At 33.2% G+C, this 25,486-nt stretch overlaps 1 protein-coding gene across 1 annotated transcript in view; it reads right to left on the minus strand.

Moving 5' to 3' along the window:
* LOC106682032 (dynein axonemal heavy chain 1) overlaps nucleotides 1-25,486 on the minus strand; it is a 236,643-nt gene that overhangs the window by 196,684 nt on the left and 14,473 nt on the right. The window contains exons 5-14 of the mRNA XM_067050254.1: nucleotides 21,163-24,658; nucleotides 18,621-18,768; nucleotides 15,284-15,510; nucleotides 13,209-13,373; nucleotides 10,590-10,811; nucleotides 8,344-8,609; nucleotides 5,654-5,879; nucleotides 3,958-4,113; nucleotides 3,243-3,485; nucleotides 954-1,188 (exon numbers count right to left, since the gene is read on the minus strand). Of these exons, the coding sequence (XP_066906355.1) occupies nucleotides 954-1,188; nucleotides 3,243-3,485; nucleotides 3,958-4,113; nucleotides 5,654-5,879; nucleotides 8,344-8,609; nucleotides 10,590-10,811; nucleotides 13,209-13,373; nucleotides 15,284-15,510; nucleotides 18,621-18,768; nucleotides 21,163-24,658 (5,384 nt within the window). The remainder of the gene's footprint in view (nucleotides 1-953; nucleotides 1,189-3,242; nucleotides 3,486-3,957; nucleotides 4,114-5,653; nucleotides 5,880-8,343; nucleotides 8,610-10,589; nucleotides 10,812-13,208; nucleotides 13,374-15,283; nucleotides 15,511-18,620; nucleotides 18,769-21,162; nucleotides 24,659-25,486) is intronic.

Below are 25,486 nucleotides of genomic sequence, written 5' to 3' on the forward strand. Positions count from 1 at the left end.
TTGCCATAGAATGGACTCCAAACGACCTTCAAAGAAGAAGAGGACGTCAAAAGAAAAGATGGAGCGATATGTTCAAGAGGATGGCAGGACCCCTCTGGTGGAGAGCTGCTGGGGACAAGGATATCTGGAAGGAGAAATGGAAAGAACTCGCCTCCCAATAGGGCTGGTCACCCCGGGAAGGGCTGACTATTACTCCCGGAAGGAAAGGCCTATGCAGGAAAGGATACAGACAGATGGATAGAAAATTGATAGAAGTTAATGTTTTTGTCAATTATTATATATGTAAATTTATTTATTTGTTTCTCTATCTTCTTTAAATGTTTATATTGTATGATTTTAATTTATTGCATAAATAACAGGCTATTTCATTTCATTTCACCTTGTTTGGCATAATCATCAATTTTGACTCGTAAAAGTATATATTTTTCATTAAATTTATCGAAAATTGGGGTGAAATAACTTGTTTTCTCTTCTCGGGCTCCTGGTCTAAAGAATCGTAATTTTTGTATCGAACTATACAGTCCCGTAATCCAGTAAATAAGATCAAATTGGGGAACAGGGTTGATTCCAAAATATCGAGTATCACTTTATAAAGTATTGACTGTGTATTAATTTAATAAAATAATTTTAAGCTATAAAAAGTGCTTTTTTGGTCAAACAACCTATTGACACTACTGTTACAATGTTTACAACTACAAGTAGGATTGTGTAATTGGATCATAATACACACACACACTGTGTGTTGTGTGTGTGTATTATGATCTACTTTTAAAAATATTGTCAAAAAAAAAAAAAGTAACATTTCTACAAACAAGATGTGTTATGCAATCCAGATAATGATATAGCTTACAAAATTAATGCTTATTCGTATTTCAGATGTAACACTTATGAATTAGCTCCGTTTTCGTAATAAAATTTTATTATGAATAAAATGATTATAGTTTAATACATACTGAATGCAGAAATCCATAACTTTCTGAACGGTTCGAAGTCCTTGCGAACATCTTTTAGTAGCGAATCAAGATCCTTTATCATATATAATGGCCCAGGACGAGGAAATGTATAGACTAGTGGAATATATGGGTTTACACTGAAAAATTCATTCCGAATCATGTTCTGTTCCGCCTCGTTAAATGCCTTTTCCAACTGACTGTCAAACAGTAACACCACTCCTGCCACTAGGTTTAACTTAAAACAAAAATGGATAAATTAAAAAAATACATTAAATTATTATGTTTTTTGAAAGTATACTATGACTTACCACTCCTAAAATTGGTAGAACATTTTATATTGAGCAGCATTTATTATAATTATGTTATAGATATTCGCAAATGACGTAAACATTTTTAAGACTATCAGAATTAAACAAGCTAAATATTGTTTTAGACTATATTAATCACCATTATGGAAGAACAATATTTGATCTTATAATTAATAGTGTTATTTCTCGTCCTTGTTTGTAAAAATGTCAAAAAGAATCAACACAATAGCATCGGCCCAACATAGTATAAAATGTAAACATGATTTTTATTTTAAAAATCCAAAAAATTCAGACATATTAAATAACACAAAAAATAGAAAAATAACAGAAGCAATATATCACAAAAAAACATTCGTAACGCTAGTAATTTTAAAATAGATACCCACAATTTATGTACACATTACATAAATATAGTAAATCATTTAGTAATTTAATGTTGAACAATATTATTGGTTATTGTAATAAATTTAATACATTAGTTGTTTATGTAATATATTGTTAATAGATTAGCATCTTTTGTGGAACAGAGGTAGAAGAGATTTCATTTAGTTGTAATTTATTTGTTATCAATGGTAAAGATAACCTGTTTCAATAACGTATAATAGAGTTGAGATCTTATTTATAATTAGGTTGGATTTCTTAATTATTAATATTTTATTTAATGGGCAGCAATATGTCAATTGGTAATATTAAGGACTAAAAAAAAGAAGAACATAAAATGTGATATTAAAAATATATTTAATCGGGTATTTTTTTTTTAAATTTAAAAAAGACATCGTGGTATTAATTGCTGCATTCATAGGATGAATATTGTGAATTTGTTTATAGATACCTGATGATGGGGTGACAACCCCTAAAAGTCGTTATTAGATAAATAAAATAAAATATAAGAAATTTAAATTAGGAAGAGTATTTTTAATTCACTATATTTAACTACATCAATGAGACTCTTCCAGTAGAAGATATAACTTAAAGTCACTGTTTCCTATTGTTTTTCTAAGTTTTGGACCGGAAGATGCATAAGTGGTGCCGAAACCCGGGAGATGTAGATAGTCGTCCCTCTCCCGGCAATCTCAGCATCCCTTTAACTGCGGAGGTAATAATTTTGAAAGTTATTAAGGAGATAGGATTTTATGAACCATAATTTTTTCTCTAAATTACCTTAGCTAATATTTTATAATTTTGACTATATTCTTTTAGAGCTAACAGATATATGGATGTTACTGGTAGTATTTGGTGGGGGGAACAAGTCCGGCAAGTGGGCCTGGTGGATCTTTATGCCAACCCCTGGCGGCTACCTAAGATGACGCCGCATACTGACCAAGGTGGGAGTGTCAAGATTCATTCTTCGGGACTGCCGAAAAATGAATGTTTAACTGCCCCAGGTGGGAATCGAACCCACAACGTTCCAAAGTTCCGAAACGAGCGCACAGGGGCCTGCACGAAGAAGAATTTGGTATTCTGCACACTATATTTGGGTCTACCAGAGATTTTCATAGTCACTCAAAAAAAAAAAAACCTTGTGAATGGTTGAAAACAATATGAAAAAAAAATTAATGCTGAACAAAATCGGGTTAAAAAAAACTTCCAGGCGATTCAAATTATACTCACCTCTCTATTTTTCACTAACTTACCTTTGTTCTTGAAAAATGATCTATATTACAAAAACTTCAGAAGGGGTGGGTATGAGGTATGAGGGACGAAATGAGTTCAAAGTCCGTAGGAGTGAATCATTACTACTTGGGGTTTGTCACACCCCACCTCCCAAGTTAATTAATTTAGATTTCAAGTTATCACTTCATAGATTCATATTATAGGTTTTATAGTATAACTATTATTAACTACTTAAACAAACCAGAACGACATATAAGAGCATTAGTTAGTCCTGTTGCCCGTGCATTAAATTAAAAGGCAGCTATTAAGATTTATGTTAGTTTTTAATATTACGGTAATAGGAACAGTAAAATTACAAATATCTCACCTGATCTAAACTACTATATTTACGCAGTACTTCGATATTTTTCTTTAGATTCAACAATTTTTCACAAAGGTATTTGCACCTCCATGGTTGCCGTTCCCTTATTTTATTAAGTCTTTTCATGCATTGTTTCATCAATTTCTCTCCACACTTATAAATCCATATGGGCCAGCAAAACATGGACAACATATTTTGTGCGTCTTCTTTGTCAATATATGGAAAATATTTATAAAAAAACCAAGTTTTCTAAAAATAGGAAAATATCGATTAGGGAATATGTTAAATTAATTTTTTTAAAAATGCAAAAGCTGCTATTAAATTATTATGCCTTAGATAAATTCCTCTAACAATTCAAATTATACTGTAGTGAAATATCAAACTGGAAGTTTCACGCGAATCGTTGAGATACATTTTTTTTGCTTGTGATTTAAATTTATTGATAGATACCAAAATGCAGTTATCGCTCACATTCCCACAAATAACTTCTTAATAGTTTTCAGAAACTAAATCGAATTATATATATTTTTTTAATGGTTAATAATCTTCCATATATCCTCTTATCATTTGAATCCTCTATATTTTAAGATTGTCAACGAGTAACCAAGAATATTCAAAGATATTTTTATTAAGAAAGGCAATGTTTTATGTGTAATAGAATGTGCAAATAAAACCTGAAAGTTCTTTATCTTATTCATAAGTAAATTTAAATAGTTGTTACCTTTTGTATTTCAGGATATTTCGTAAGACATAAACCTTGTATTATTTCATCGGCCCAAAATAGCCTTGAAGTGCATTCGAGGACAGAGTCGAAAGAACCCTTCAAGTTCATTCTCCTCAGCACTGTAGCATGTAATATTCTGAATGGATAAATACCCTGAAAGCAATAATTAACTTAGTTGTATATCTGAGATAATTGTATTTTTGTTGTAATAAAAGAACTTATACATTTACAAGTAGCGCTTTTTGTAGATAAAAACAAACAGTATATTTATATCATCATTTTATATTCAAGTTAAAAACTACTTAATTAATTAATTTATTTTAAATAAAATAATTGTTCTACAGATGGGTATTTATTCCACAATGTAGCAATTGCAATACAACTCACAATACATTTACTAGATGTATTTCTTATTGAATTTAGTAAATTTCAATTATATTTAAAAATATAGTAATTAATTATTAATTATTTAAATAATTAGTTGAACTCCATCAATAAATTATGTTTTAAATCTTGATTTATTATCCTTAATTACTGACCACCATTGGTCCTTTTTAATAAATATATATATATGTCTTTTTTTTTTTATTTACTTCCTTTCTGGTCATTTTTGACATTCAAGGGGGTTATCTACAGGGAATCAATCTATTCTAAGCATTGTTGGAGGTCATGTTTTTATTTCGTTGGACCACCACAGAAATAAAAGTCAACCCCTGAGGCCGTACTCAAACCAGTGCCGCTGAAGTTCCGAGTTTGCAAGACCAACGCCTTAACTCCCTCAGCGCCAAACGGCCCTCAGATTACATGTATAAGAAACAGAAGAAAAATTACCAGTGATAACTCTCCTTCATTAGATTACGAGATTTGGCCATCTAAGTGCTTATGTGTTAACAGATTTTAGGCCTTATTTTCTATTGTTGTTCTTGCAGTTTATTATAAAATCGTTTGTTAACTTGTCATATTATGTGCTTGTCATCTGTTAAGTTTCACTAAACATGTGTAGTAAATTTTGAGGGTTTATATCGAAAAGTCGAATGTCTTTGTGAACGTGTCTTTTTCACTGTCGGGAAAATCGGAGACCCCTTATCTCTGTTCTTTGATTTAAGGACCCAAGATAATTCTCTAATCGACGTTATATGAGATAATTTATGAGTACTATTTCTTTCAGAGTTATTGGTATATCTTCACTGTGCAAGAGAGGGTATGTGCAAACTTAAATGTTAACGTTTTTATGTTTGTGGTGGGCTAACATTCCTTTCCGTACTTTGGACAATTTATATAGTTTTTGCATGAGGCACTGAAAAGTAAGAGACACTTTTATGGAACTTAATTTGAATTTTTTTTTTTATAAATATAAATATCGTAAACCCAACTTTACTGCTATATTATGGATTTTGGTACTGTTGAGGTACAACGTCGCTTTTCGAGTTTGAAACGTTCTGGTGGGCTTGCAAAAGGGCCAAACAAGTGCTGGAGGTTTACTTATGAGTAAGTGGAAATAGAAATGCTATTGAACTAAGTAATTTTTAACTAAACAGAAATCAAATACTTATAAATTACTATTTTATAATTCGTTATCTTTTATTTTATTGGTGGATAACCAATATTTCAGTAAAAAATATAATCCTCTGTATACGTACATACAATTTTTTTTCTAAATTCTCTATTAAAGAAAAATTTATCTCAAACTTACCAGATTAATTTCATACATCCAATCTCCTTTAGCAAACAGTAAGATTATATAATCGATTGTTTTATCGAGACGACTTAGCACCAAGTCCCTTGTTTGTTGAGTATAAATCCTGAACATTCCAATCCTGATACTTCTTGGTATAGTTTTAGCCCTGTCCCTTAAGAGATGTAGATAGTTTATCATTGTGAGAATCGATTTACGGCTCTTATTTCTCAGAAGAAAAAGGCTGAAAATTGGTTGGTTTATTATTAACAAAATTCAGCATACAATTTTAACTGTAATAATAAATTTTTTTTTGTTTGCTACCATTTCCAAATTTGAAACAAAAAGAATTAATTAAAATTTAAAACCTTTATTTACTTGTATTTACATTTCTGAAACATCAAAAAATATTCACAGAGTTGTTTAAATTAAGTCAAATGTATTCAAATTAAAGTCTCAAAATATTCTTTATTTCCTTCATTAAGGTCGCATGGCATTCTTTATTTCCTTAAAAGTCCAACGTTTCGGCCATACTTAAGAACTATCATAAATACCAATTCACAGTCAAATAAAATATTTGAAAAAACGTTTTGCCAAGGTCACAAGTTTCAGTCAAAATTACCCTGTTTTGGCACTCTTTCATTAATATTAAAACTTTTAATTATAATCAATTTAAGACAACTATACCTTGCTATCATAACGAAAAGGGATTCCAAGCCAACACTGGATTATGTATAGGGAAAGAAGGTGAGATGATTGGCGAAAAGACGTCAATTCTTAAAAGGTGGAGCCAGTATTTTAGTGAATTGCTAAACTCAAGAGCCACTAAGAAAAGTGCTGAAGAAAGCTTAAATCTAGAAGAACTCCTATTTAAGGAGCAGGATGGTGCAGAAGAAGTGGAAGCTCCTGAGAAGGAAGGAATTATTGAGATTATTAAATCATTGAGAAATCATAAGTCGCCAGGTCTTGACGAGATAACTCCAGAGATGATGAAATATGGAGGTAGTGATTTGTGGGAAGCAATTTATGATTTGATTTGGGATATGGACGGAAGAAAAAAAGAAGATTGGACAAGAGCAGCAATATGTCCTATACACAAGAAAGGAGACAAGCTGAATGTGATAATTATAGAGGCATTGCTCTACTAAGCACAACTTATAAAATACTGGCAGTGCTTCTACATAAAAGAGTGTCCGATTTCACGGAAAATATTATAGGAGAATATCAGGGAGGGTTCCTGACCGGTAGATCGACAGTTGACCAGATATTCACCCTGAGGCAGGTAATGGAAAAGTGCTATGAGTATAACATAGACCTGCATCTGCTATTCGTGGACTTCAAACAAGCGTATGACAGTGTGGACAGAAAGGAACTTTTAAAAGCCATGGTAAAAGTAGGCATGCCGAAAAAACTAGTCAGGCAGGAAAAAATTACTCTAATGAACACTACCTGCCGAGTTAAGCTTGGAAATTTGCTGTCCCAGGAATTTTCTGTAGAGAATGGTTTGAGAAAGGGGGATCCTCTGGCTCCTCTTCTATTTAATATAGCATTAGAAGTAGCTATTCGTTCAATCATAACTAATCCAGGAGGGAGCATTTACAACAGACTGTCTTAACATTTAGCATATGCAGATGATGTAGTTATTGCTGCAAGAACCCAAGCAGCATTAAAAGGAACATTCCAGGAATTCGAAGAAGCAGCATATGAGTTGGGCCTTATGGTGAATGAAGACAAGATGGTGTACATGAAAAGCTCAAGAAAGGATAAGGAAGAGAATAGCAAAGTGACGTTTGGAGACAACAACTTCAGTTCTGTAAACCAGTTTAAGTACCTGGGAAGCCTGGTTACAGATGATAACAAAGTAGAGAGCGAAATAGAGACCAGAATAGCAGCAGGAAATAAATGTTATTTCTCACTGCAGAAAATACTGATTTTTAGAGCTCTCTCTAAAAGGGTGAGAGTGGTCATTTACAAAACCATCGTAAGGCCAGTAGTGATCTATGGGGGATAAACATGGCCCTTGACAAGAAAGGAAGAACAGATGCTCAACTCCTGGGAGAGAAAGGTATTGAGAAGGATATGGGGAGGAGTCTCGGAAAATGGAATTTGGAGAAGAAGAAGGAATGAGGAACTGATAAATTTGTACGGGGAACCCAGCATCGTGGCGTTAATTAAAAGTGGAAGATTAAGATGGTTAGTACACGTTAAGAGGATGCCCGATGAAAGGATACCCAAAAAGATGGTTTATGGAAACCGGAAAAGAGGTCGTCCCCGGATCAGATGGCTGGACGATGTGGAGGAGGATTTGAAGCTCTTGAAGGTTGGCAAATGAAAGGAGAAAGCAAGAGACCGTGTAGATTGGTTGGCTGTGGTGGAGGAGGCCCGGGTTCTTGCAGGCAGTGCAGTGCCATAATAATAATAATATATTGTATATCTATATAAGTTTGAAAAGTGGAGAGAAATCATTAAGGGTGCTAGATTTGAAACATCCTTGCGTCTTGTCCATGTCTGTAGACAATTTCAAATCCAACAACCATTAAGTATATAAAAAAAAAAAAGAAGAAATACGTATAACAATTTTACAGCAAATATCTTAATTTGAATGAATATCCTGAGTTATTTCAGGTAATTGAAATATTTAAAAAATAAAAATTTAGTCATAATTTGATAGATTTGATTTGAAAATGCAAATATATAAATGAACTTACTGTGCGATGAATAAAGGATCAAACTTAGTGACCCAATCAAATGATGAGTATTTATCTAAATATACACTTATTAATCTTTTGTTTCTTCTGATGAATCTCTTTATAATCCTCATGTTTCTTACTACTGGGCTTTCTAAAAGTCCCATGCACCTTCCGCCAACCGTTTGTAGAGGATTCCACAAGAACCTAGAGTTTAATTCTGATTCTAGGTGAGGGTAGGTTTCGAGATATTCTAACGAATCCCAAATAGCATTGAGAATTTCTTCCTGTAATAAAAAATAAATAAATTACATAAAATAAGAGTTATAAGTTATTAAGCCATTCATTTCACATCCTTCAGCATAAAGAACTACTTAACTTCATGCGTTTGGATCGAATTCAAAATAAATAAATGATCCGGCCTCTTTAATTTCAATACAAACAAAAAAGTTCTTTGATCGCCGTTGCAGTATTGAGAAAATACCAAAAATGCTATAGAATCCCATTTTTCCCCCATTTTTCTGTTGTAGCATGATAAGAACTCTCCGAGAGTTTTGACCAAGTAATATATAATTTTTATCAGCGTCATTAAAATATTTTCGACGATTAAATGCTTAACTATGTTTCAAAATTTATGTCGAAATCAATTTATGACTATGTATAGTAGTGTTAATAAATATAAGTTAAATTTAAAAAAAAAAACTGGTTGCTTTTTACTGGCCATATTAAAAATTCTCAAAAGTCCACATAAATCTTGCTAATTATAGTAATCCTTTGGTTCAATCTTTAGCCAGTTCCACCCATCCCTGCAATCCACCAAGAAGGTTGAAACCGCAGTAGCCAAGAGACTTATTGTAAAATAAAAATCGATAATTGGTGTTCTGGCAATGATCAGGTGCTCCACCCAAGTGGAGTGTTTGCTGCTTTAGCGCACTTACTTAGCCTCCAGTCGTTCATTACCAGTGACACAAAAGGATGCGCTGGGATCTCAAAGAGCCTTACTCCACCCCTCGTACGTAGTAGATAGAGTGGGTTCGGGGAACCTCAGGTCGATAGTATAAATATTGTATACAAAATTGTAAATATGACTAGTGATTATTTATACATTTTTCCTCTTCATGTACATAGTTAATTATGTTCATTTTATTTATCCTTCTGTTTATATTGGTGATCCTATATATGTTTTCGGGGGTGCTGGAAATGAAAATAAAATCGATTGTGTGATCTCGTGCTTGCGAATCGATTTATTTTAACTTTTCAGATTTGGGGTCACTTATATGTTAACAGGGATGCTGAAAATAAAAAATAAATCAATTTTATAATCGTGCTCTTGCGTTTCGGTTTAACATTTAGGATTTCTGAAATATTGTGGGCCCCTTATATGTTTTGAAAGTTACTATAATTTTTCATTTTCTATACATCGAAACAGTTACAAAGATACAGACATATGTTCTTAACCCAAATAAAATAATATCGATTCACAAGAGCGCGATCACAAAATCGATTTCATTTTCATTTTCAGCATCCCCAAACACATACTTTGGCACCCCAATATGCTTGAAATCCGAAAAGATAAAATAAATCGATTAGCAAGTCTGAAATCACAAAATCGATATTATTTTCATTATCAGCACCCCCGAAAACGTTTATAAGGACCTCCATATGTTAGAAATCCGAAAAGTTAAAATAAATCGATTCGGAAGCACGCGATCACAAAATCGATTTATTTTTTATTTTTAGAACCCCGTCGGGGAAACCACTAATAGAGTTAAAGAATTAGTTCCCCAAAATAATTAGAACTAACTTAGTTATTGGAGGTTAGCTACTGCTAAATCTTACAACTAAATTAAATGTTAGTTGAATTAGACAGCTAACAATTAATTTAGCGGTAGCTAAAAATCAATAGCTAAATTACTTCCAATTTTTTATGGAAACTAATTTTGACAATTATTTAGCAATTAGTTTGTTAGTTATTAGCTAAATATTAGCTAGCTCATCCCCAACTCTGCTGTGTATACTATATTCATGGGGGGTCGGTGAAGATAAATATATAAAACTTAATTTCTTCATTGCTTGATATATATTAATTTTTTTATGATATTTCACCTACATTGTAAAGAAATTTATAAAAATATTAATAATGTTTTATTTACTTACCTTAATCTATATTATATTCAAGATAAAAATCAATTTAAGAAGTATTACAAGCAATTATTTATCTAATTATACTTTTAATTCTTACCCACCATATTACTCAAAGAATTTACCTCATATATATTTAAATTCTCTCCAAATCCTATACCACCATCTCTCACAACCAATTTTAAATTGAAAAACCAACATCTGACTTTAGGTTTACACTTTTGACTGGAGAGATTTTCACCCCAATTGATGTAACCAGAAGGCGCTTTCAAAGTCCTCCAGCACATTTGTTGCATCGCCCTCCTTAATTGATTCAATGAGTTAGCAAAAAGTCCTTTGAGTGCATGCTGAAATCAAAAAATAAGGAGAGTAATTTATACAAAAAAATATGAAAAAAAACATTGCATCGAGTGAGAGAGATGAACACATTAATATTGAAATTAAATTCAATAATTTAAAGAATGAAAATACTAAAATTAAGTAACATCTTTATTAATATTTCCTTGCATCAATATAATCTTTCTTAGATCTATTAACAAATCCCAAATTGTTGGACAAAATGTCGACTCAACTGACTTAATTCATCAGCCAATAAATACAAATTTGCAATGAAAACTGAAACATAAAAAATCTACTTTGAGTCCTTCAGGTATGGACCAATTAAATGAATATTTGCGATGAGGTCCATTATCGGTCAACAATATTTGTCACTAGATCGACAATGTGCTTCTCCATACAAAAGACTATCCTCAACCCTGATTGGACCAAATAACTTTAGCTCCAGAGTGGAAAAAAATTATTCCAACATCAAACCCTTCAAATCCAAAGTCCTAAAACTAAAATCCAAACTATTACCAATCCTACATTTTTTAACAATACAATATTTAAAAAAATCAACATACCTACCCTCCTGGATCTTCAATATTTTTTCAAAACATTACCAACACCGTTCCTCAATCGATCCAATTATTTGATTGAATCACAATCTAGCTTTAATCTTTCATTTAATTCTTCTTGAAAGATTAAAACAGTAGTCACCTCGGGAATATTTTAAAAAATATAACTAAAGTTTTGGTGCATAGGTAAGTTCTGTAGCCAAGACCAGAAGGATTGATGTGCAGCTTAATGCTCTCTAAAGAGAGACCTTCCGCTGGTACTGTGTACTCCAGCGCCTGCAACTGGCAGCTGACATTTATTTTATTTATTAGTGACAAGCTTTGATGCTGATTGCATGATCTCTACTGCTATATGAGTAAATTCTACTCATTGACACCAATAAGAACGTAAAGAATAAAGACACCATGTCAGAGTCGATAGTCCATCTACAGATAACTTTAACTATATTTATATATAAGTTAGAGATGATGACTAGTTTCCTATTGTAAAGAAGAGTTAATACCTATTTATTTTAATTCCAGACAATACTAATATTCAGGCGATATAATTCGCTGAATTTACTAATAACGGGTAGGGTCTTTGAAAAAAAAAAACTATTCAAATCGAGTAACATTGAAAAATTAGCTAAAACTGGAAATTAGCGTGAAACTCACCCTCCCACCCTCCGTCATAGCCTTACTTATCGTACCTTAAAAAGATTCACATATGCCGGGTTCATGCACCACACGTCACCACCATTTAAGGGGATCCTTCGAAACCAGCCCTGCCCCCATAAACCTAGAATTAAACTCAGTCTTATCTCGCTTTAGAACATTTACTAATAACGGATAGATGAGTGTTTGAAAAAAAATAATTAAATCGAGCAACATTGAAAAAGTGGCTGAAATTGGAAATCGGCTTGATTATTGAGTGATATTCAAGATTAATTATTTTACAAAAGGTTTTTTTTTAAATTTATTTAATGATATTTAAAGCTGTATTTACATAAAAATACATCCAGTAAATTTAATCTAACAACATAATGGGGTGATACAGGGATGTAGAGAAACTACCTCTTGGTAGTGCTCTAATAATATTTCTACATTAGAAGGTCTCGAGACCATCTTTTCAGGCGCCTCAGTGGATTGTCTGGAATAAGAGGGGAAGCAAGGTTAGAATCTAGTTGGTTTGGTCTGGTTCGGGCTAGGTCGGTTACATATGGAACATTAAGGTCTTTATGGATGATTGTATTTGTGACAAAGTAAGGAGTATTAAGGATTTTATGAAGGGTTTTAGATTGTAAGGATTGGATAGAAGAGTGGTTTAGAGGTTTAGTGGAGCCGCAAAGCTCATAAGCCCAAGGTCTTATTACAGATATGTTGATCAGTCTTTTGTAATGGATTGGAAGTTTAGACTGTTTGTCTAGTAAGTACTGAAATGGTCACAGTCGACGTGCTTAAAAGTTTTCTGTCTTCTCAGTTTTGTGTGAGGATTCCGGGTTAGTCTTTTGTCCAGTTGCAATCCAAGGTAGCGGATCTGTTTGACAGAGGTAAGAGCAAAATTATTAAAGGATACTGTAGGGCAGTCGGTAGGTTTATAACGAAGGGTAAGGTGATTTGATGGGATTTATTTTAATCCTTCGAGGGTCGTGATATGTAATTATTGAGCTTGGAGTGCAATTAAAGGATTATTATTAACTGCAAGCACACATATCGTCGGAATACGTGGTGAGGATAGTGTTAAGATGGGTTGTGATGTTATACAAAAGGTTTAAATTTGAAATTCGTAAAAGCCTAAAAAAATCGAAAACTCTCTCTTCTTCATTAGCTCAACTATCTAAAGGAGAATAAAACAAAAGAAGTACTCACACTTAGCATCAAATTAAACATTCGACATATTCTGTACCACTTCAACTTTTGTAAAAACTCTGGTTTTACACTGTTAAACAAGTAGTCTCCTTTCTTCTTTTTATCCATTACGGCTCTTAGGTTAATCAGGGCCTGATTTCTTATGACATTGACTTGTTTTAGTACCTGAAAAAATTAAACAATTGTTTTAATTGATAGATCAATTTTAACAATAAGCTGAATAAAATTTGTTAATGTAACTATCGTTTTTTGAATTAATTCCTTTTGCATCATAACGTTATGGCATTACTAATATTTTCCCCGATATTCTGAAAGCTATACTACCATTTTGTGGTTCTTTCCCAATATTATCAAGTATTATGAACTTTCATCAAAGTTACTTATTTTATTTTTTGTATTTAAAGAAAATTGATTTTTTTTAAATTTATTTATTGCTCTTTACAACTGTACTTTATAATACATTTAGTAAATTTGATCTCAGTTAAATTGGAGTGTTACAGGCGTGTAGAGAAACTACTCATTGGTCGAAAGAAAACAATATTCTGCCAAGGCGGATTCCAATATGGGTCCTTGGAGTTAGTAGCCACGCACCTTAGCCTGGGGCTAACCGCGCTACCGAATTTTTTTATACCGTTGTAAATTTCAATAAACAAATATATAAACTAAAACCTGCCGACATTTCATGTATGCTTAATCTTACAATAAAGCGGCCATATAACATACCTTTTTTCACATTTTTAGAAATTTTGTTAGCCATATCGACTTTACAATCAATATTTTATTTTACAAGCTTACAAGTCAAATTCCATTTTTAACACATGGTATTCTTCTAATTTCGTATATTTCCTTACAGGCTCAATCATGCTATTATCAGTAATCAAGTAAAATGCTGACTCTACTATGACGTTAATAATATTTCGTTTAGCGTATCCTGTCAGTCTTAATATTTTTTGTATAAAAAATATAAATTTTGTATAAATATTATAAATCAGTGCACCTTTGCCATTAGATCTATCTTTTATTTTTTCTCTACAGTTCCGTAGCAGTTTCAATCTCTTCCTCATTTTTACTTTCAGAACTATTGTATTTTTATATTAAAAATATTCTCTTCATCTACATAGCTTTCAAATAAATCGAAATTATTTTCTACTGTATGATTATCAATATCGGGAACTTTGTGGTCATCTTCCAAACAATCTTCGTCGATATTATTTTGTCTAATACATTAATATTCCTCAAATATTTTGATATTTTTGAGGATGAACATACACCACTCTGACTAGTTTAATGGAATTCCAGACTTTTATTCACCAAAGGAGGTGATTTTGCCTACTGAACGACGTTTCGACCCTTGGATTTTGGACATCATCAGGGCTAAAATGAAAATAAAGATTGTATGTTCCCTACATTCAGTATATATTATTACATGTACGAGTATTTGTGTCACTTTTTCATTACATTTTTGTTCCATTATATAAGGTTTTTATTTTTATTTTTTTTCAATTTTCGTTACTTATGTTATTACTGTTATTTTACATAATCTTTGTTTAAATTTTAGCCCTAAAGATGACCTGTAACGGTCAAAACTTCAGCATACCTTACAAAAATAACATAATTATATCTGCGTCCCGATTATTTTCTCCAAAATGTAACTGTATATAATGTAAACTGAAACAGACATTGAATATTTGTCGAAAAAATAATTACAAGAAACTAAACCTGAATTAAGCCAATTCCTTTTTAATTATAATTTAAGAGAGAGGGCGAGGAAAAATAAAAAAACATGAATTTTACTATAAAGATGAAGATTTTTATAATAAAAATTAATAAGAAGTTGGTTATTTAATTCCAATAGTTACAGATAAATTTGTAAATGATCCATTGGAAATTATTCTAGAAAAGAAAAATGTGGATAAATTAGCTTAAGATAAAAATAATTTTTAAAACCTGAAACCCTATGTTAATTATAATATTATATCAAGTATTTCATATAATTTCTTTATTGTCATACATTAATTGTAATAGCATCCATTGACACACTCTAATTTAAGATTTCTTAAATAGACGTTGTTTACCTGCTCCATGTTTAGACGCAAACTGTCAAGAAATATTTTAAGGCCTTTACAACTTATCATCTCCCTGCACAAGAATAGTCTCATATTCAATATGAAATTGCAGGCATCTTTATGATTTCTCCACAGAATAAAAAATTGTGGTGACCTCGAAAAGAAAAGTCTGCATTGAAGAAGCTTTTTCGAAAACTTATATGTATTATAGAGCTTGGGTTCTTCTTCTCTTTCCACTGAAAAGAAAGCAAAGTATGAAAATGATTTTATGTAATCACTTTTTGTCATATTGAAAAATGACAGATTTTTCAAAGTTAAGGGCTATTAAGATATATGAGTTGTTCGTAAGAGGCAAACCTCTTTCTCCAATTATTTTCCTCAAAAAAAAAAGAAAAAAAAAAGAAACAAGGTTTGCTGATATATACTGGGAATCTAATACGGGATTTTTTTTTACAGAGATCACTGGGATCTTAAATGGTTCAATGGAAATCGTCCTCCGTATCATTGGCTTTGGAGACTACATAGTTACAAGATTGTACTCCCGAATCTCCCTAAATGGCCTTTCGTTAAGTAGTAACTCTTTACTCCGATTAGATCCTAGCTTATGGTATAGTATAGTTCCATTTTTTACCACTCCTATCGTTTCGTTGACATGTAAAATTTCCCTAACACCCTTTTGCGATCCTCAGTTGCTAGCCTGTCGCACACCTTGTCCCACAACTTCCTCAGCTCTATTTTATTGTTAATTATGACAGGCGTGGCTCTATAGTCCCGTTGATGCCCAAAAAGAATTTCAAACGGTGGTCGCTGAGTGTGGTATGCAACCACACAAGTTGTGACGTGAAATATCGGCTTTCCTGGAAGATATGGCTAATTGTCTAATTGTTGTTACAATATTGACGTTTCGGAGGCCTTTGTTTTGAGATAAGATAGGAATGATTGAGCGTCGTGTGACCTATTCTGAGTCTAGTCAGTACGATCTCATCTCTTCGACATTTATGGCTGTAGGTACTCCACGGCTTAGCAGGAATTAAGTTTGTGGAGTTGACTTTTGTATGTTGAACGTTACGAAGGATGATGCTATTGATTAGGCTGATTCTTTTTTTAACTGCGTTAGACCCGGCGTCCACCATGGAACCGGACGTACTCTCGCCCTTCGTTGTTGGAGGGTAATACTCCCCGCTTCAGTGATGGCGCCCGTAAGCATTGCCACTCTGCGGTCAATCTCGGGCTCCTTATCTATCGGGGTCATCTCCTCACATTCTCTGTCAGCCAGTATTCCCACCAATTCACTGGAAAACGCTCTCCAGTCACAACGTCCTTTTCTACTTCTGGGGCAGCGCCTTCCTCCTCCACCACACGAAGGCTATGGCCCGGTGGTCGGAGCTCGTGTCTGACTGAGGGTCCAGTCTACAATACGCTTTGCTATGGGGCCGTGGCAAGAGTCACATCTATCCAACTGTGGCCCCGCGCTCCAACAAATGTGGGACCAGAAGGCTCGTTCATAATAACCAGCTGACACCTCGCCACGCATTCTTCTATCAACCTCCCTCTAGCGTCTGTGCTAACAGAACCCCAGGCCGTGCTCCACGAATTGGTGTCGGAACAGACTATCACCCTTTTATACTTTAGCGCGACAGCCTCCACAGTAGCTATATTATGCTCTGCGTTGATATTCACATTCGCCTGTCGTGGCGGCATATATGCTGAAACCAGTACGAAGACAACTCTGCCCCACCTGACATAACATGCCGCCTGATCTGCTGTGGTGAATTGCTTCAGTTCCATAACGCCGAGGGCAGGGTTAACGACAACAATCGCTGCTAGGCCTCCTCTCGCCACTACCTAGACTAACCACCATCGACGTAGTTCCAAAACCATTGACCACATTCTTTCGACAACAAGGCTCCTGAATCGCCTAGATGTCAGCACTTCGGGCGAGAATTCAATTCGTCCGCGACCACTCGTCTCCGGCCCATATTGACCTGCAGGATATGCTTACGCATACCAGGTCTTCTTCGCCTACATGACCATCATCTCCATATGTACCGGGCTGCCCGCACAATGTCGGAGATCTTTCCCTGCTCTGCTACTCGCCTTGCAATTTCTACAACACGAGTGTTCACACTTCTTCTTTTCAGGGCACTCCTTAATTTTGTACCCAGGGCACTACCTGCACGCCACCTCCTTTATACAGGCCTGGTGTTACAATCATTCAGCTGCTTATTATCAGAAGGTTATAAATAGGAACTAAATCCTCTTCCAATTCTAGGACAAAACGCCGATAGCAATTCAGATCCCTTAAAAACCATCGAATCCCCCTGACTTCTCTGGGAACTCCCATCTTTCGAATGTCGCCCTGTCAATTTGCTAAAGACTAAAAGGCGATTCATGTAAATTTGGCACATGGACTCGTCTTAGCTTAGCAAAAACTCGTCCTTCAGGAACTGGACAGCGTTTAACCCAAACGGCGTACGGATGAATTTGTAATGTCTTGTTTCAAACGAGATGCCTGTGTTGGCTCCTGGAGTGCATTGCTATTTAGTGTTATCCCACTTTGAAGCCATGTATATATATATGTATATATATGGATACCCCCTCCTAATCTATCCAGAATGTCTTCCAGTCTAGGTATCAGATATTTTTCGTTTACTATACTGTGGAACTACTCGTTCAATGCACCCTGTGATTTTAAACTTTCCGATTCCTCCTGGGTATGTCGCCCAAGAGCCTGTGGAGATCTCCTGCCCTACACGTTCGTTACTATTTCCCACTTTAAACCTACTGTTTACAATTTAGGAAATACAACCCCATCACGAAGACTTAAGCCCAGACTGATTCAATACAAATATTATAAACTCTTTATTTATTTTTATTATTATCAATATTTGACTGTGTTATTTTTTATTCAATTATTTTGTTCAGTATAAGGCAATTTCTTTTTAATTAATTCTAAAAGTATCTTTTGTTTTTGTTTGTTATTTTCTCAAGATTATTTTTTTTAATTGATCTATATTATTATTATTATAGTTCATGGTTATTTGATTGTAAATAGCTAGGGTCATGTTTTGCACGAGCCTCCGCCATTATCAACTATTAACAAAACTGTTACAATAACCATGTAATAAAGTAAAGTGAAGAGGTTACATAATCTAGTTTGAATCGATCTTGAGGGATTCAAAAATTTAGTTTTTTGGCCTCCTGTGAGTGCTAATATTATCCCATAATAACGATAAGGTTTGGGGTTATGGCGTCGGACAGTAGTCAACAAGTAAACAGCTAGATTTTATTCATAAAAATATTAAACATGTGTATTGCTATATATATACGTAATCAATGAACTAACGATCATAAGTAGGATCCTGTATTGGCAAGGACTTTAAGAGATAATGTCTTGGTTGATATTCAACATCTAATGGTGGTGATACCGCTTTTTTCATCAAGCTCTTGGTAAATAGATGAATGGAAGTACTTCTTGCCACTTCTTTGAATGTCTGTAAAAGAAAATAAAATCCATACAATCAATCTATTTGATAATGAGAAGAAAACTAAAATACATTCTACCTTAAGAACAATAATAAATTGATTTATTTAGAAAAGGTGCTTAAACCTAATGGATATCTTTCTTTTAATCAGCTCCACAGCGATAACATAACGTAACAACAATCTGATATAGATGAGGCAATATATATTTTTCTGAGGAAAAAACAGCCTTGAAAATCGATTCCAATTTTCTTAAAATGGTCGTTCCTATAATTTACTTACAGAAACTGTAAATGATATCTTAACTGTAAAGTGTACGTCTAAAATGTCTACAGTTTTATGTCTTTGGTTACCATCCCGTTCCTCTAGGTCGTAGTTATAAAAGCTATGATTCATCAATAAATGGTCCATCTAACTCCAAAAAAATTTAAATTGGACAGGTAGTTCCTGAGATTAGGCTTAATATATTAGTATAGATTTTTTTTAGCCTAATCATCCCAATCCTGAATTAAAGTTCGATCCAATATTCTCAAACGTAGATTCTAATTTCTTGGAAGGTCATACGAGACCTATAATGTCATTACAAAGCTGTAACCTTTGGCCTCCTAAACGCATTTTTGTTGATCATATCTATTTATGGATGAATAATCTCAAATATTATCAATTATTTAGTCACATCCCAGTAAGTACTGGGGAAATTGTACCTGGCCCCCTTTCTGCGTTAGTCGGTTTGAATTATTTCAATAGTTGGCCCATACCACACAAGTTTCTGCCAACTGACGTTACACAGTGGGCCAGATAAAATATTTTATGAAAATTAATATTTAAGGGTTAATGAGGACGCTAAAATCGAATTTGACTTGCTTTATTCTTAAAGATATAATGCACATATATGTATATATATATATGTGTGTGTGTGTGTGTGTGTGTGTGTGTGTGTGTTTTTTTGTTTTACATCCGAAAACAAATTAATTCATATACATTTTATAAAAGCACACAGTAATAAAGTAATTTAGACCAACTAAACTAACAAAGTAGGAGTAAATAAAAAAGAATTTTTTTTTATGCAAAAATAAAGATGATGTTCGTTTTTCGCTCTCCAAAAACCCTTGGATACCAATTTTCATAGGTATTAAAAAAAGTTTTTTTGTTAAACATTTTCGAGTTTTTTACGAAAATCACAAAAATTGAAATAACTTTAACACTACACCGCTAATCTACACGAAACCTGAAACAGGCTAAGACTCTCTTAACTGCAAGAAATGGTATAAATTGGACCTTAACGCATTAGAACCGGAGATGTAAAATTAAACGTTTGAGAACTTTTTCTTAATTTGAAACTGCTACTATTCGTCCACATTGTTAAAGCCACCTCAAATTGACGAAGTCTCTTTGAAGGGAAACTTTAAAGAACAAAACAAAAACAAAAAAAACTGGCTAGGAATATAAAAATTTATTTGGATATGCCGACAACTGAAAACAAAATAAAACATCCAGAAATTAAGTAAAGAACAGAAATTAAAATAAAAGTTTCTTTCAAAATAAAATCAAATGACTAAACTGAAATGAAAAGAATAGACAATTTTACAAAATCAATAAACACATAAAATGAAATACTCCTTGATGACCCCGATAGGTCATGAACAGAAACTTATCAACTCCGATAGGTCAAAGGAAGATATTTTATATAATTATATTATAAACTGTTCAAAAGTTTGTGGGCCCACGTCAGTACCAACACTAATGCATTCAGTGTTCAAAACCTTAATCAAACTAATGAACTTAATCATGAACGCAGTGAACCGTTATTAATCACAACCAAAATGAAATGTTCAGACACCTCCCAATTTACGCAGACAGGTCCTGGTAACAAGATCAAGCCAACTACTCAATGGCGACTGAGCTGATATTAAGCCGTAGATTTTTGACCCATAGCTAGGAAAGAATCCCCAATTACTGTAAATCCAACCTTTAAATATTACAATACAAGTATGAAAACATCTCTTTCTTTTAAAATAAAAACAAACTTCTAACAAAAACGGTATAGATAAAAATAAAATGTAATTAAATGAAATACTACTTAAGTATAGGTATAAACTACTTATAAATTAATATAAATTGGCGTGAACAAATATTAGGGCATAAATTCTAAAAGATATGGTTTGAAATTCAGCCTTCCAACAGTTATAGTCCCATTGGATTTGTATTACATTGTGAGGAGTTATGTTTATTTACTTTGTGAACGCAATTCATCGACAAAAAAAATCAGTGATCACACTTGCGTAACTCTCCCCCCTCCTTTTGTAAGTATAAATATTAACATTACAAATCTAGTTTAATTTTCCAGTATGACTATACCTCTAGATAAGTTCAATTATATAAATATTAAGTTAAAAAATACGTACAAAATATTTAGCTGCTGCTGCTTCTTTTCCCAATAGAGCTAATATGAAAGGCGACTTTGACCTGAATAAACCATGTAATTTTAAATAATTCTGTTTATTCCAAGGTCCATCAAGCGCATTCAGGAGTTCTCGATAAAGGCGCTCTTCCGTGAATACCTTAACTTCCTCAGGAGTTAGCCCTAACCAGTCTTCCCACCTGAAATGCTTTCGAACTTTAGCGATAAGCCTCCTATCCTTTAATATTGGCTTGCTTCTAACAGGTGTTGTAATACTGTCAATATCGCTATTCTCAACTCTAGGTCGAAAAACAGCTGCTAATTTGTCCTCATAATCAATAGATAAAGAAGAGTTATAGCTGCTCTCATCAGTGGGAGGTTCTTCAATGATAGGATCTTCGATTTCAGTTTCACTGATAAGTTCATCAATAGAGTCTCTACTTGGTTGAAAAATCTTATCTCTGATGACAGTTTTACCAACAGGATAATAAGTTTTAGGTAAAGAAAATGGCTTGGTCATGTTTAAGTTTTTACCATATCTCGAAGAATCTTTTATGTGCGGAAAGTTTTGAACAGCCCATTTCTTAAGTTTCAACTTTTTCTGATCGGTAAAAGAACTGATTTGAGGATCTCGACTAATTTGACAAACTTTACGATATTTTGATTTTGATTTTACTTTAGTACTTGTTTCCACTACATCGCCTGAACTACTAGTTTCATCATCTGGAACGCAGATTTTGAAGTGTTTTTCACTCCCTGTCAGTTTTTCAGTCTTCTTTAAGGGCGTTGGCATAGGCATAGGAACCACAATTGCTTTATCGGATGATATTTCGGACCCCGGTGAACTAGATTTACATTTATATTTATTCTTCCTCGAGGGAAATTCCATAGTGACACCACTACGTGGATGAGTAATTAAACTTAAAAATGAACTCTTGCCACTACTCGAGGAAGTCTTCATTTCATCGTGTTCAGATCCCTGCATAACCGAAGAGGGAAATTGTTTTACAAGCCCACCGTAAAATCTAGATTCCTTAGTTACAACTTTAAGGAAACGATTTTCTGGCTCAATATACCGTCCTACTATTACTGCTTTCTTTTTGTCAGTAGCGGAATGGAATGGGTTTTTGATAGTAATATTATTTTGTAAAATTGTAGTCGCATTAAAACTATCTTCACTGTTTACTGGTAGATTCGTTGATGAATATTCAAAATTATGTTTTGAAACAACTTGTTTTTTTATTTTAGCAACTGATTTAACCGGGCGTGGGCAAAAACATCTCTTTGATGATATTTTCGAAACATCTCTGTTTCTTCCACCGTCTAATTTAAGTTGTTTTGATGATATTTTGGAAATGTCACGCTCGATATTATAGGTTAATTGAAAGCTTGACGAATCTGCACCATTAGGTTTCTTTGGCTTGCTACCAGTGGATTGAATAATGATTGAGATCGGATGCCGCTTCTTTGATGATATTGGGAATATGCCCCTTTCGTTGTCACTGCTTAATTGAACAGTTGAAGAACCTTGAACATTGTGTTGAACAACTTCATTTGGTTTCTTATCGACCGTCTGTGCTGATAAGATCTGTACAGGCATAAGTTCTTCCAATGGTTGATTTTGAGGCATTGACTTAGTGGATAAACCATTAGAACGGATCAAGGCTTTAAACATTTTTTCACTTTTTCGGACAATTAATTCACTCACACCATGATGTTTTTTCGAATAGCTATAATCTTTTAATTTGTTGGATCTTCTATAACTTCTGTGTTTATACGATTTTCTTTTCCAACTTTTTTGTCTTTTCATATAACTTCTCGACAGTGGTTGAAAATCGTTACTCTCATTTAAATTCCTCCTAGCTTTATTTGTATCTTCTATAGATGGGCATTGCATGCCAAAATGTCTCCGTGTTTTAATGTAATCCCTTCTGGCACGCCAAGCCTTTATTATTCCCGAAGGAATACCAGGGATGGGTGAATCCTCTGTTAGTATTTGTTCAACAGATGCAGCGGCAGAAAGAAGCACCTTTTCGCTTTTTGTCTCTAAAATATCATCATCTGGTTCGGTTTGGTTCAAAGGTTTATTGAGTTCAAAACTCAATTTACATGCATCCTCTCCGTCTCCAGGCATTACCCCTATCCACCCCCAGTCATAAAAATATCGTCGTTGTCTCTTAAATACGACTTTCTTTCCCTCTAAACATTTAAGAGAGAATTGAGTGATGTGTTCTTTCATCGATGTACTCTCTGGTAATGAATCCTCTTCTTGTACCGAACTGCTCTTATCCGACGAATGATGCATTTTAGGAGGTGGCCGGTGTTTTCTTATAGGATTGGGACAATCTCTTAATTTTTTAAAGTATCTTCGTCGCTTAATATCATCGTGACATGGGTAGAGCTCATTGCCTTGAAGGATGCGCAACAAATAATCTGATTTAGATGTTTTTATGTGATGATATTTTAAAATACAATCATAACATTTAATAAAGAATTTTGGAAACTGATTTATGATTGGGAGATAAGATGGATCTTCTCTCTCAGTTTCAAATGTTGGACGATTCCACTCCTCCTTTACGGTCCAGAACTTTTTAGGACATAAGTGATACCTCCTATCTACAATATTCAGACAAAGGGGACATTTGCGTTTGTTGAATTTTACGAGCGTCCTAAATTCCCATGTACCTCCCTTATTGCCAGGAACCATGTCAAATATATCTCTATTAGTAAGAGTCTTTAATTTTATTATTTGCCTCTTATTTAAAGATTGTTTCTTCCTCAAGGCCTCCATCTTAATTTTATATTGCTGGTCTTTGAAAAATTTTATTGTTTGATCATAATCCCTCTCACTTATCAAATATTGTCTCCATTTATTTTGCATTCTTTTTCTTTTGTATAATAAGGGATAGAATTTTTTATATTGATTAATTTTCATTTGAGTTGAGATATATTTTCTCATGTTGAGTGACGGTATTGAATAAAAATTTTTCATGTGCTTTAAACGTGGTAATTTTTCATACTGCCCTTCAATATGCTTGTATTTAGTATCTCCGAAATCACCTTTTACTTTTAAATGTCTCCATTTATATTCAATCATCAACGGCTTAGAGATGTTGTGCTTTTCTTTCAAATCTTCCGACTTCGATTCCGATTCTAATGATGATAATGATCCACTTTCATTTTGAATTTGTTTTAAGAATTGTTCCTTTACTTCAGACATTAAATTTAGTTTATTAGATGTATTTACAGAATTAATTTTATCATATTGTTCGAAGTTATCAATTTTATCATTCAGTTTTTTTCTTCCTATTGGTAGAACTTCATAATCGTTGTAGGATGGTTGAAATGGGCTTGGCCAGTCATGTGAACAACAATGTTCAGATGGGTTTTTCAATTCTAAGAATGCATGACCGGTTGAGAATGTATTGAAATCCTCATACATCATTTCATCTTCAAGAAAACCAAGCCATGTTTCCGAAAACATAAAGTAAATGTAGAATCTGAAAAAAAATAATAACAATCAAATCTCCAATAAAAAATGAAAAAACTAAATAAGAAACATCTTAATACAATAGTAGAGGGTTTAAGAGTTTAATTTTTGATACCGACTCTAATGCAAACATTTAATGTTATGAATCATAACATATATATAATGAAATTACAATGATTATTATTTTTACATTTATTCGGTGTTTTGAGTTTGACCAACTGTTATAATGATTATATTGCAATTTTTCCAAAAAGAATTTTTGGGCTATGCATGGAGCATATAGTGTGTAAAGTCTTAACTTAATTTACACTTATTGCTGTATAACTACTTTGACTGCAGTTCTGAGTCATCAGCAAATATAAGTTCATTTTTCGATATTCCTTATCACCTTCCTTTATACTTCTATTCACCCTGTAACAATTATTCATTAAACGTTCTTCTTAGGACTTGGGAAGTTTCTCTAGGACATAAGTTTATTTCATCCTTAATACAAGTCTCAATTATTTTAATCTCTTGGATTTAATGGTGCGGAGTATGCTTTGGAGCCGAGAAGCTCCAATTCCTCTATTGCTTGTAATTTCATTGAATACAGGATGACATTTAAAAAAAAAAAATTTAATATTTAACACTTGGTTTATTCGATATGAAAGATAGTTTACTTAGTATGTAATTACTTGTAAAGGTTTTCATCCTTTTTTTTTATCACTATTTTATATTTATTTTTCCTTGACGTTTCCGGGTCCTTTCCCCATATTTTTTATATCTAAAACAATAAGTTATACCTATATATATTTTTATTTATACATAAAAGTTTTCTCACATATAACATTTTTTTATA

This window comes from Halyomorpha halys, unplaced genomic scaffold (genome assembly GCF_000696795.3).
Source record: "Halyomorpha halys isolate HHAL.00 unplaced genomic scaffold, Hhal_1.1 Scaffold385.1, whole genome shotgun sequence".
Lineage (NCBI taxonomy): Eukaryota > Metazoa > Arthropoda > Insecta > Hemiptera > Pentatomidae > Halyomorpha > Halyomorpha halys.